The sequence below is a fragment of the Tauraco erythrolophus genome, chromosome 1, assembly GCF_009769465.1.
Source record: "Tauraco erythrolophus isolate bTauEry1 chromosome 1, bTauEry1.pri, whole genome shotgun sequence".
Lineage (NCBI taxonomy): Eukaryota > Metazoa > Chordata > Aves > Musophagiformes > Musophagidae > Tauraco > Tauraco erythrolophus.
In genome coordinates, this window is record NC_141465.1 from 107425882 (window position 1) to 107439717 (window position 13836).

The 13836-nt window shown below is 39.0% G+C and overlaps 1 protein-coding gene across 1 annotated transcript in view; it reads right to left on the reverse strand.

The window, feature by feature from the left end:
• The window catches only part of COG6 (component of oligomeric golgi complex 6), a 62709-nt gene that overhangs the window by 44233 nt on the left and 4640 nt on the right, over nucleotides 1-13836 (reverse strand). Inside the window, exon 4 of the mRNA XM_086620843.1 lies at nucleotides 13589-13647. Coding sequence (XP_086476969.1) covers nucleotides 13589-13647 — 59 coding nt within the window. The remainder of the gene's footprint in view (nucleotides 1-13588; nucleotides 13648-13836) is intronic.

Here is a 13836-nt window from a genome sequence, read left to right on the forward strand (position 1 = left end):
AAGAAGCTGTCTACAAAACATACTCACAAGAATTAACAGACAGCAGGATACTAACAAAAGAGGTTTTTTAATTAAATACAAGGCTTCTGAGAAATTTTCTTATGATAACTATGTCATTCTCACAACATGGCTGAAAGACGGATCAGGTCAACAGTAACAGTAACAGCAATAAATTCCATCCTTGCAGTGATGCCCCAGACACGCCGCTTAGGCTGCCTCAGCCATCCCTGCCCCTACAGCCCTTTCCACTGTGCCAGAACTGCTGTTTATACTATCATGGAGTCCCCATGAGACAAATCTGGCAGGAAAAAACCAAAAGTTTGTATTTTATTCATTTTTTCTCTTCTGGGATATAAAAAGAGGTCATTTCAATAGTCAGTTAATATTAATAATAGGACTCTCTCCTCTCAACACTCCAAAAAACCTAGAGGAATATGACATAGCTAGTCAAATTGAAAATAAGGCAGAGGACACTTAAAATTTCACCAAATCACGGTGCTTTCAACAGCGCATTCCTGTTCCACACCATTGTGCTGAGGAATTCTAATCCATCAATGTCACCATCATTGGATTTGGTCGAAAAAAACCAACAATGTAATTTAGTGAATTAACTTTATTTAACAGTTGCTCCAAGTCTCTCCTCTTGTAATGGAAATCTAAATTTAATATAAAACCACAAAGCTGAAAAGTCTTACACTGGATTATCCCTCCCTTTAGGGAAAAGAAGAAAGGTAGGAAAGAGACTAGAGAAAGCAAATGCAAGACCTTCATTGGTTTCATCTGGAACAAGATCTCCCATAAACACAGGAGCAGATGGGATGTTGAGAAACTCTTCTGTTCTTTAAACCTGTGTATCACCTGGGCACATTTTTAAGTGCTCTTACAGAAGATCTCACTCACCTTGATCTCTTGTTCTTCAGATTTTTGAATGTATACCTTCACCAAACTGGGGAGCAGGGGAAGTCTGATTTTAAGAAGTGTGATATACCAGGCTGAACAGTTTTTTCAGCTTGTTTTGCAGATTTGGTGGAATTAAGGCTGTAAACTTTCAAAGAACAAGGGCCAGAGTCTCAAACTGTACAAACAGCATGCTCCTTAGTCTGCACTGGAATTCTGTGCCCCCTTCACTCCTGGGGTTATAAAAATGAACAACGGCAGAAGATCTCACTAGTCAATCTCTCTCCTCCTGCAAATCTTCACTCTGCAGAGTCCCCCCTCTGTTGTTTTTTTGCTGCTACAGAGAACGAGGTTCAATCAAGCATCATGCTTTAAAGCCATTCCCATCCCCAGCTGTGTCTTTGGCTAACATCTGCTGAAATTGCTCACAGACCCTCTCTGCACACTCCCAATAATTAACTTTTATAAAACAGATTCAATATATTAAACTTCCACAGTGTAAACAGAGTGAGAGCCTCAAGGTGGCAGCAACGTTTCATGTATCTTTCTCAAGATAGTGACTCGGAAGTGGTGAGAAACATCCTAAACGCAGGCGTCTCAATTTTGATAAAGCTATTTCTTTTGGGCTCTTTACGAAGGGCGCGAGATTTCAACAAGCTACTCCATTTCAAAACCCGGACTATCCATCTCTGCTTATGTTGACTAAGAAAGTTGCATTGGTTATCAATCTGCATGAGAAAGAGATCCTATATCCTACATGATGGATCAGGAACAAACTAAGTGCTATGTACTCTGGACTTCTACCTGGCAATATACAGTATCAATGACCAATACATTCACATAGGTATTTAATTTTATACATATTTCCTTCAACATAAGCTAACAGATATTTAACTAGAATTAATAAATCTTATTAAAGCAGGGGAATGGATTAAAAGATCACTCGAGTTTGCTATAGTTATTTCACTGCAATAAGTGCTATGCAAAACACAATGCACGTAACAAGAAAAGCTAAAATAAGGCCTTCTTACGTATAACCCACAGCAACCCGAACCTGCGCAGACACTTGGACATTTCAAGACCCACTGGCCTTTCTGTAAACATTATCCTTGACAAATTGTGCTCTAAGCATGTGCAGTACAGCAGAGGAAAAGGCCACACTGTGCTAAAGCCTTTGTGTTTTTTTTTTTCTTTTACCAAAGTTATGTCTGCATAAAGGAACAAAACTAACGGATCATGGGAACACGGCACCAATGCAAAGGGGGAAGTGCCAAGCGCTGGTAGACTTTTGAGCTTGGGCAGGGGACGGGACTCCAACAAAGAGCAATTTCGCCAGTTTTAATCGTTACCAGGGAGACAGAATTCTTTTGCAAGACAACTCAAAAGGCTGGGAAAACTATGCACTTCATGCACTTTTCTCCTGAACCAAAAACAAATGCGCACTGTTTGTTCGGATTATCACCTAGACAGCTCAAAAAACAAGGTGGAGGCAAAACAGGCTTTTCCAGAGTTTAATTTTATCTTGCCACCAAGTACAGCACAAAAATCTGCCAGTTTCCCTTCACCAGGAGAAGTCATAGCAGCACGTTCTGAAATTACTTTCAATTTGTGGTACTGAGGATTCAACACAGTTTTAAAGCCTCAAAAAGATAGAGTATTTCTAACTCATAAACAAGTAACAACTATCTTTAACAGACATCTAAAAATGCTTTGCAGCAGCAGCTGGAAAAATTATTTTTCTGTGATTTTTTTGTGGAAGGCAAATATACAAGCCTATGTAACAAAACACACGTAAGTGTTAGGAAAACAAGAGTAAGTATCAAGTGCAAAAATGCATCTGTAAATGCTAAGAACAAATGCATTTATTATACATTTTTTGTCAAACACATCTTTTATTAAAGAATTGAAATATTGTGAGAAGGCATTCAGTGACCAATTCCATCACAGAATATAATTATGAAATTTTCTCCTTAATTAAAAAATAGGAAGGCACAGAAAATCATAGTGAATTGTCTAACATTCCCAGGGTACAGGAAAATAGCAATTATATTACAGAAGGCTTTAGTGAGACCTTATCTGGACAACAGATCACAATCCTGATCATCTGTTTTCAAGAACAATGGACTCCCATTAGACCAGAGCTAGCAGGATGACCATGGGAATAGAGAACCTAATTTATGAGAGGAGATGAAGGAAGCTCTTAAGATAAAGGATAAGATGAGAAAACAGCCAATTTATATCCAAGAATTAGATTGGAAATTAGGGAAAAAGCTTTTACTGAAAAGAACAAGCTTTTGAGTTAAGTGTTCCAAGAACACCACCACATAAAAAAATGCAAAAATAATTAACAAGTCATATGTTGAACAGTTGATAAGTTTATGAAAGTCATCCCGCAAATGATAGCTGGCAGCAGGAGTGTGGACTTGAACTTAGAAGGTTTCTCCCACCTGTAATCCCTATCTAAAGACAGCTAGCCTGCAATGCTGCAGCCCTGCCATATAGAATCATAGAACGGTTTGGGTTGGAAGGGACTTCAAAGATCATCTAGTTCCAACCCCCCTGCCATGGGCAGGGAAACCCTCCACTACACCAGGTTGCCCAAAGCCTCATCCAACCTGGCCTTGAACACTTCCATGGATGGGGTATCCACAACTTCTCCAGGCAACCTGTTCCACACTCTGCTCTAAAAGTAATGGGTAAACATCAAAAAGGCTAAACTAAAAGTTAAGCAACAGAGGATGCTAAACACACTGAAATAATTCAAACCTTGTCCAACAGATTACTAAACACTAGAATAAAAAAAGCTTATAAGCTGTGAATAAATTAATGGAATTCAATAATTTTCTACTTACACACCAACCAGGCTTTCTATAAACATCATTGGTATGTATCTACAGAATTGTCTGGATAAGCAATTTTCACATGCAAAACTTCAGAGCTATCATGTGATACATATACCTACCAGGCAAATCAGTGTCAGCAACGGTTAAGATACAAGATATGGTTTCCAACTTGCGAACACAAACACAGTTACAAAGGAGGGTATTTCTAGTAAATAGATTATTTTCCATTTTGCAGAGGTGAGCTAGTTGATAATGCCATACCAAACAGACCAATATCTTCAGCATATCTTTTACACTATCTGATATAAAGACATTTGAAAAGGGAACGCTTAGTCTTGCTTCAAATTTGCCATCAAACTCAAAAATGTTGCCAAAGGCATGAAAATAACACACTGTTCTCTGCATCCACCTGGAATAAGATCAGAACAAATGAGCTTAACCAGCAGCAAAAGGAGAACTAAATCAGATAGTAGGAAAACAATAAAGAACCAAAATCAATTTCCAGGGAAGATCACGAGCTCTCCGTTCCTATGCTTTTCTTCTAAGAGCAGATTAGACAAACATCAGTCAGGAATGGTATCATGTAACTGATTCTGTACTTCTGATGAATGTTTCTCAACCTGTAAGACTATGCCTCATTTCATACTGATCAAGAGTATTTCATGCCTCAACAGAGTACATGGCTGCCAGGTAGAAAAAATGGCAGGAATTAAGGCTTTGCGCTTTCTCTGCTGGTCACGCTACAATATAACAAATTAGGGTTTTTTTTTTAGTTCGAATCCACTTTAATTAACTGGTTTGATTGCTGCGTTAGGCCCTGTTACCTATGCTTTATTTTAGTACAAATCAGGAAAGAAAATCAGCCTCAGAATTTCAAACCTTCACCCTCTATGTCATTGAATTATAATTCAGTTTAGGCAATCACTGCTTTTTCTCATGAAGCATATTTGCAGGAATAAATGTAATTACAAGTTTCAAAAGGTCAAGACATGAAATACATCCCATCAGTGCAAAACACCAGAACATCACTTTTTCAGCATATGCTGATGAAAGCAAACCTCTCTAACCTGCTACAAATACTGCTGAACTTCCTGCATCATTTCCAAATTGCCTATGACAAAAAAGATATTTTTAAAAAAAAAAGAAAATGAGAAAAGGACCACCAAGAGACAAACATGAGATTTGTAGTGTAGCACTACTGAAGCAGCAGATGTTCACTAAGAAACATTTTTCCTGTGACTTTTGACCTTGTATTGAGCACAGAGGTGACAGTCAAATCATTCACTGAACTGTGAATCCAATCATTCAAGAACTGTGTTTGTTAAATTTAAATAAGGACCAAGTTTGAATGTACTTCAATTAAAATAAATTGAAGTACACACTGCTGCATTCCAAAATATGTTTGGGAATCATATTTAACTGTATTTTTAAAAAGAGAAACAATCCTAATGGTACAGAAACTGATTTTCCAGAATCAACATAACTAATAAAGACTGACATCAAACTACATATTTTGCTCCGTTTAAGAACACAATTAATAGAAGCTAGCAAAACAAGGGAATGTGTAAAGGTGTTCAAGTGCATAATCTCCATGAAAGCTCTGAAACTTTAGCGTGACTCAAAAAATACCTATCCAAGCTATTTCCATTCCTGTTCTTTCATACAGTTCTCAGAGTATGGTCGTCTTTACTTTCAGAAAACTACTTCTGACTCTCACCAATTTTCCACCTCTGCAGGCTTATTTTCTGTGATCTCCCTGAGCATATGCGTACACTCATGCAATCGTTCTTATTTAATTTTATAAGAATTAATATTGTAACTATTACCTTCTGCTCTCTTTCTTCAATTGTTAGATCCACGATCGTCATTTGTGGCTAACCTCGAAAACAATCTTGCACAGTATCTTACCATTAAGTGTCTGGCAGAACTACTATGAAGCCAGGCTTCTGGCGTTCTGCATACAGTATTTTGGAATTGAACTGTTGTTTCTCTGGTTTGAGAACTGTACTGAACTCCTAGACCTTGTTCCCAATGCAAGGTGAAGTAATTTAGTATTGCAAGGAGGCTTTTAGCTTCACAGAGAAGTGAAAAAGGACTGAACTCAGGTACAACAAGACGAATGACAAGTCACAGGAAGCTTTTATTAAAGTCTCACTTAAAGGAGTAAGACCCTTTTTCTGTCAGCCTATTAGCAATGGCAATAAACAAACCCACATGTTTTAAAACACAGCAGATGTTGTTTGAAAACAAACTAATCTCCTCATTAGTATACATAAAAAGCCTAATGTGACCTGAAAGCAATATTAATGTGCTCAAGTAAATGTACAGAAAACTAGTGAAGATGTGGAAGTGGATTTTTAACAATTCACAGAAATTGTCTAAATTAACTACCTCAGTTTTTCTTTATTATCAACATTTGCTATGAAATACATTAAAACAAACATTCTGTTCAAGACTCCACATTACTGAACGGAAATACATTAACCTGATGTTACACAGAGATGGGTTAAACAGTTTGGAATACTTATTTCATGCTACATGGTTCTATTAAGTTGTCATAAGTATCAATTTTAAGGAGAGAGAAAAAAAAAAGCCCTAGTTCCTATATTAAGTAAATTCTGTAACTTCAATAATGTGAAGGAAAACTGTTCCACTGCTAATATACAATAATTTAAACTAGTCTTTACAGGGAAAATAAATTCAGAACAAGCAACCTAATTGACCAAAGAAATGCACCAACTCTGACATATTCACAAATATAAAAATGCTATTGATTACTTTTTTAATTTGTCATCTGAATAACACACTCTATTGAGTATTTATGCCAGTAGAGTCTAAAGTTCACAAACTAACTTGCAAGAAAGACAATGCTGTCAAACAATAACCTGAGAATGCAGAAGTTTTAACTGAAATCTGAGATTAACATCTTATTTTCTACCCCAACTATTTAACCAAGTGTCTTAAATTACACATTTTACCTACATAGCAAGTCCCCAATAGCTCATCAGGATTACCTACAGGATACTGCTGATGCACCACTATACCTTCAAACCACAAATTTGAGAGATGAGGATGACCAACAAGAAGCTCAGGTAGGAAACTCAGGAAACTGAAAATCATCTTGAACTACATCTAATTATATAGGTGATGATACAACACAAAAACTACTTAGAATAATAAACCTAGTACCCAGACAGAACCACTGAGACAGATGTCCCTTCACAAGTGTGGCAGAAAAGAAAGAATACATGTAAAAATGAAAGCACCAATGACCATTCTTACTTAAAATTTTCATCCTAGTACTCAAGTTCCCATGGCCACTATGCATCTTTGGGAAATCTTATTCTTCACTGGTATCATGCAGTTCTTGATTAAAAAAAAACCACTACACAGGTTCAAATGCCACACAGTGAAAAATTTCTTGTGAGATATTTACATCTGCAAGGTCAAAAAATGTTGCAATCTAAGAAAATAGTTCACTTACTATTTCAACCTTCCCTTTATTTGCTTTGTATAGCTAGGGGAATAAAGTTACAACTCCAACTAAAAAGAAAGGGGGAATTGTCGGGGGAGTTCCTGGCTACTACAATAGAAAGCACCTGTGCCTTGTTAGGACAGGTGCTGTGAGTCACGTTGGTCAACCGGAAACCACGTGACTCATGGAGGTTTAAAGGTGGGGCACTCCCAGGAGGGAGTGGGGCAGTTCCCTCCTGGAGACTGGAGTGATAGGAGCCCCTGGAGAGCAGCATCTTGAAGCTCTCTGTTAGAAACCTTTGGTTGTGACAAGGACCTTTGGAGGGTGTTAGAGCCTTCTGATATACGAGGAAGATCACAACGACCTTCTGGGTTGTGATCCCCGAAGATTGAGGCATCAGTAGTCCGCAACAATTGGTGACCCCGATGTGATTCGTCGGAACAGGAACCACTGGGACTGCAGACCGAAGCTTGAGAGCGGCAGGAGCTGCGGACTGACCAAGACACCTGGAACAAGGTGAGCCGCTGAGAGTGAACATGGGTCAGAATCTTGTAAAGGAAAGCCAGACCTTCACCTTTCTCAAATCTGCAGGAATGGCTGCGGGGCTCAGTATAAGTAATGAGGATTTATATTACCTACTCAACTGGGCAGCGGGACATGAAGATCTAGTCAACCTCACCTCTACCTTTAACCTAGAACTTTGGAAAAGGTTGGGGGATAAGTTACTCTATGAAGCTGTGGTTAATCAAAAGGGCCGGACCGACCTGCTGCGTACATGGGAGGCCCTAGATAATATAATCCAAAAGGGGTCAGCAGAAGAGAAGGAAGAGGAATTAGCAGATTATGTATCTGCAAGTGAAGGGTATGAAGGGAGCAACGAACTATCTGAAGGAAGACTAACCCCAGACAGCGTGGACAGCAAGTTAGACATATCCTCGCTGTTCACAGAGGTCAATAAAGTTGCGGGGACTATGCAGGGACTCTACCCCACCCTGCAGGAAATAGTGGAGCGTCCCCCACCCTTTGCCCCAGCAACCCCCCCTTCCTCCTCAGGATGCGTTATGCCTACGGCTCCGCCATTCGAGCAATTGGCCCCACCCTTGGCAACTTCATATCCCGCGGTATCTGGTTATCCGGCCCAGGTACATTTGGCGCAGCCAGCACTAGTGCGCCAGGCCGTAACAATGCTCCAAGGAGTATCTCAGCAGTTGGCAGCTGTAGTGGAGATACTGCATCAGGCTATGACCCCCCCTGTAGCAAAAGAAATTTCAGGAGAAACCTCCAAGACAAGTGCTAAGGAATTACCACCGGTTTCTCCACCAAGGGAAAAATCACTAGAATCTATCTGTTTATTAAATCCAAACCTCTTGGGAACCCCTACAGCAATAGTTCAACGCCGTGACCCGGTCCGTTTTTGGAACGAAATAAAAATGAAAGCAATAGAGGCTGGGGATTGGGACTTGGCTCAAGTCTTGGGGCTGCCAGTCAATAACGAAAAATTATCCATGATGGAAATAGGGGAAAGGCCAAATGTATTCCCTGTGGAATTGACCCTCCCGGGTTCTAACCAGCCCAATCAATACCTGGGCTGGTCATGGAAAGTCGTACGAGACATACAAAAAGCGGTAGCACAGTATGGGCCAAACTCCCCAGCAGTAACACAATTATTATGATTACTAAACTTGGAAATATTGGTGCCGTATGACTTTCAACATCTAGCTCAAATTATGTTCCAGCTGGTACAACGCTCCATTTTTATGAGCACATGGAGGCAGTTGGCTGACCGTCAGGCACTACAAAATATACAGTTACCCCAAGGTGACCCATGTTATGCCGTAGGTGCAGATGTCCTGATGGGAACGGGTCAGGTATTTAGTAATCCGGCGGTACAGGCCCAATGGCATCCCCAAATTCTTGGGCAAATCAAACAAATAGGAATGCAGGCCCTCATGCGGACCATAGAAATGGCGAAACCCCAAGCGAGGTATTCTACAATTAAACAAGGAATCAAGGAGCCTTTCTTACAATTTGTAGAAAGATTGCAAGGGGCTATAGAAAAACAAGTTTATGACGGCAATCTACGGGCCCTGTTGACAAAACAACTCGCAAGGGATAACGCCAACGCTGACTGCCGAAGAGCTATTGAAGTACTCCCAGGGGACCCCTCCCTAGAGGAGATGGTCATTGCATGTGCTAAGGTCGGGTCCGTGGAACATGAAATGACCGCGCTAGCAACCACCTTGATGGCCTCAGATAATAAACTGAAGTGTTATAAGTGCGGGAGAATAGGTCATCTCGCAAAAAACTGCAAATCCAATGGCCGGCCGAGGAGCAGCAGAAAGAGAAAGTATGCACAGATGTCTTATACTCCAGGCAAGCCCTTTGCGGGAACACTGCAACAACCGCAAACTAATCCGGAAAAGACCCCTGAAGGAATGTTGCGGCAGCCGCAGATCAAGCAGCCAGAACAACCAGGGTGGATGTATCCAACCTCATCAGAACAGTGGATATATCCACCACCGACATGGTATGACAGGAAAACATAAGAACGACTCCCCCACGGTTTTGTTCCAAGGCATCTGACAAATGGCGATGAAAAATGGAACTGGAACATTGGAAAGCCCTAAAGGCTACCAGGTGTTTGTTTCTTTTTTTTCAAAAAAAGAAAGGGGGAATTGTCGGGGGAGTTCCTGGCTACTACAATAGAAAGCACCTGTGCCTTGTTAGGACAGGTGCTGTGAGTCACGTTGGTCAACCGGAAACCACGTGACTCATGGAGGTTTAAAGGTGGGGCACTCCCAGGAGGGAGTGGGGCAGTTCCCTCCTGGAGACTGGAGTGATAGGAGCCCCTGGAGAGCAGCGTCTTGAAGCTCTCTGTTAGAAACCTTTGGTTGTGACAAGGACCTTTGGAGGGTGTTAGAGCCTTCTGATATACGAGGAAGATCACAACGACCTTCTGGGTTGTGATCCCCGAAGATTGAGGCATCAGTAGTCCGCAACATTTGGCTATTGACTTTTCTTTCTCTGGTTTTGAAGTGAACATTTCTGTTCTTTTAATTGCAGTTTGCTTTAAACTTGATACTAATCATAACATCTTTCAACAGAATTTACTTTTCATGAGAACTGACCAGGCATGAAGAGGGTTTTACCCAAGCCAAAGATTCCACTTGTCATTTACTGAAAACAGTCTTAAGATTATTAAAGAAAGACTACTAGACATCTTTGATCAAAGCCAGAGCTAACATGTATCCTTAGAAAATGAAGGGAAGTAAATAAAAAGCTGTGAAATACTAACTCAGATATTTGCCTAAGTAACCTGTCTTCATTATATTATCCAAGCGAAGACAGCAGCCCATTTTTCCTAAAATTTGAGTCAAATACGAAAATCAAATATTTTTAAAAAGGTAAATCCCTAATTCCCATAAATGCATGAAATGCATCTGAAAGTTTACTATCTCCCTTCAGTTTTAGAACATTGGATCAAATCATAACATTTTCCTCCTATGCGAAAATTGTCAGCTAAAGTAGATCAGATAAATCTTAAGCATAATAGAAGACCTTTTTTTTGGACCGACAGCTAGTACAGCGAGTCATGTACTGCAAATCAAAATAATTTCTGAAGTAATTTTTAAACAATGGCTAGAAAAGTGAAAGTAGGACTTAATGTAGTACTCAGTGAGAAGGGCCAAGTCAAAATGGCTTTCCTTAAAGACAATGCAAACAACCAGTTCAGCAAAATGACAGAATGTATCACAAAATGTTCAGTAACTATCCTTGTGAAAAAGAAGAGCATAACTAATGTGGAAAGGAAGAACATAATTAATTTTATTATTCAGGGTAATGTTTAAAAACATACCATTCCTCAGCACTGATTTAAAAATCAAAAAAACTCACAAATCCTGTGGTACATAAACCAGAATTTTTTAAAAAATAAAAAAAGTTGATGTTAAATTAAAAAAAAATACACCAAAAATTCTGCTATATTGGTGCTACTCAAATGCAAATACCCATTATCCTAGACTTCAAGAAACTTCTACTTAACTTATGTTTTCTTGTGAAAAGCCTATCACAATATGACCAGCTGGCAGGACCACTGTGAGTAGAAGAAGAAATTTGAGACTTACAAAATCTGGAGTCTTCTGTAACTTTCATAGTAAGAAGAGAGACATCTTTTTATAGGAAGAACTCTAAAAAAACTGATTATGTTCAGCAATTACTGCCTTGTTCTAGACTGACTCTTTTGCTTCAGAGTCATTGTTTCAATTCCCATCTTTTTGAATGGGTCCAGCTTTCATCTCTGCATTTGAATCAGTGTCTTAGGACAACTCTCAGAAGACAGAGAAGCCATGTTCTCCGAGTTTCACCATTTACTCCTTTGCTGGATAAGAAATGTCACCTTGTAAGTTGAAGAAATCAGCACTTAAAGATCTGTATTTTGTCTGACTGCTGGCAAGATTTTAGCTTTTCAAGAGACCTGTAACATTCAGTAGGAGAAGCCTCTTCATGTCCTTGATGTAAATCAAAGCAACGCATCAGAAGATACAGTCATTTAATGAGCCAAATAAAAGGTGACTCCAACGACCCACGCAGGAAAAAAATAAAAATCTTTTGCTTAAATTTTTCTTAAGTTTAGGCAGGAAAAAAGGTAACTTTGCTAATAAATGGCACTATGATTCTTCCATAAGCATCCTACTGTAAGATCACAAATATGTTTGACTTCTCCTAGTACGTACTTCACGTATACTTTCAAAAGAAAACTTTTGCCTATATCTGCACTCTGAGGTCACACAGATCCTTAGAAGGACAGGCGACTTTCCAAACCTTTTTTCCTTCTCACACTAGGGGGATGTTCTGCCTCTTAAAGGAATTAGCAGAAAGTCTTTCAAGTAAACTATTGTGCGAATAAGGAACATACTGTAGAATTACTGATGCACAGTCTGCATAATCTCCTGTAATGGAATTTAAGGCCAATTAGATGTACACCACTTGGGACTGGTCTTCCATTTTGCTTAAGAATAAGGAATCAAAGCAGTTTTTCTTTTCTTGAGACTACATAAAAGATGACCATTTGTCTGCCTTACTACTTCACATACTCATATTTAAAATAACAAATTTCCTATGACTTGACTTCTGCTCCCTTACTTAAGAAATTTTTTCACTCTGAGGGTGGTGAGGCACTGGAACAGGTTGCCCAGAGAAGTTGTAGATGCCCCATCCCTGGAAGTGTTCAAGGCCAGGTTGGATGAGGCTTTGGGCAACCTGGTGTAGCGGAGGGTTTTCCCTACCCATGGCAGGGGTGTTGGAACTAGATGATCTTTGAAGTCCCTTCCAACTCTAACCATTCTATGATTCTATGATCTATAAACTGTGACTTTGCCAAATCCTTCATTCTGTATGAGCCATTACTGTATTTTATGCAGTTATTCCACATTCAACTTTAGATTGTAATCTGTACTTATTTTAACTTCACATTCAGACTCGCACAGGACATAATCCACTTCCTACTGAAGTCCACAACACGAACCTACTGATTTTGAAAGTACATCCAGAGCTATTCAAAGTCATAATTTCTACTGGAAACTTATCACTGGAAATAATCATTTCTAATCTCCAGTGAACTGTATATAATTTTGAGAAGAAAGCTCATAAAGCAAGAAGATTCATTCTTCTACACTGACAAAGGCTAAAGCTATAAAACCAGCCTAGCCATAAAAAACGATAAAGATTACTTGAATCTCTCATAGGCTATTATCCCCTTCCCATGAATAAAAATATTGAAAAGAGCAAAATACAAATCTTTTCTTCCACAAGAGGCTGGAGAACCAAGGGACATAGTGGTCTGTGTTAGGCTCATTAAACAGCACTTACGTATTTCAGAGTTAGTTTAAATATGGCAAAGTAGGTTATAAGCCAACTTTCTGTTCCTACATACAGTCCCTGAACAAGACAGTGATTTCCACTGGATATGAAGGATTAACAACAAGGAGAAGCCTGTGAAACCAACGAAACACTGAGTAGGTCTGTATCTGTTACAAAACAATATAACTTACATTAGCAACTAACATTAGGTAAAGAACATCCATATTCAGTATGCAGTACCACTATAACCAATTCTCTTCCCTAAAAGGTCAATTTTTACAACAACAAGAACTGACACATGTTCTTACCTTTTTGTATCCTCTATTAATAAATTAAAAGTTGAGCATTTTTCATTCCAATCGAGCTACAAACACAGATAGTGTTAAAAACAAAGTGCAAATACAAAAAAAAACCCAAAGTCATTACTGAAAAATACGGGTGGCAGAATCAGCTCAAAAGAAAATTCCACCAGTACTGTCATGTCTTCAAGAAATAAATAAGACGGTATACATACTTCTCTGCCTGAAGTTTTGTGGTTTTTACTATCAAGTCCTGGGTTTGTTCCTTTGCTGCCTAGAATACAATTAGAATCATTAAGAATATGAAAAACACAAACATATCAAATCTATTACACAGCCTTTAAAATATTGAATAATTTTGAAGATTTCTGACTATAAGCAGTTTAAAGTGTACTCTTTGAAACAAAAGGCCTTCTTGAAATAATTATTCATTAACTCTCCCTACTTTCAGGCATGAAAAAAT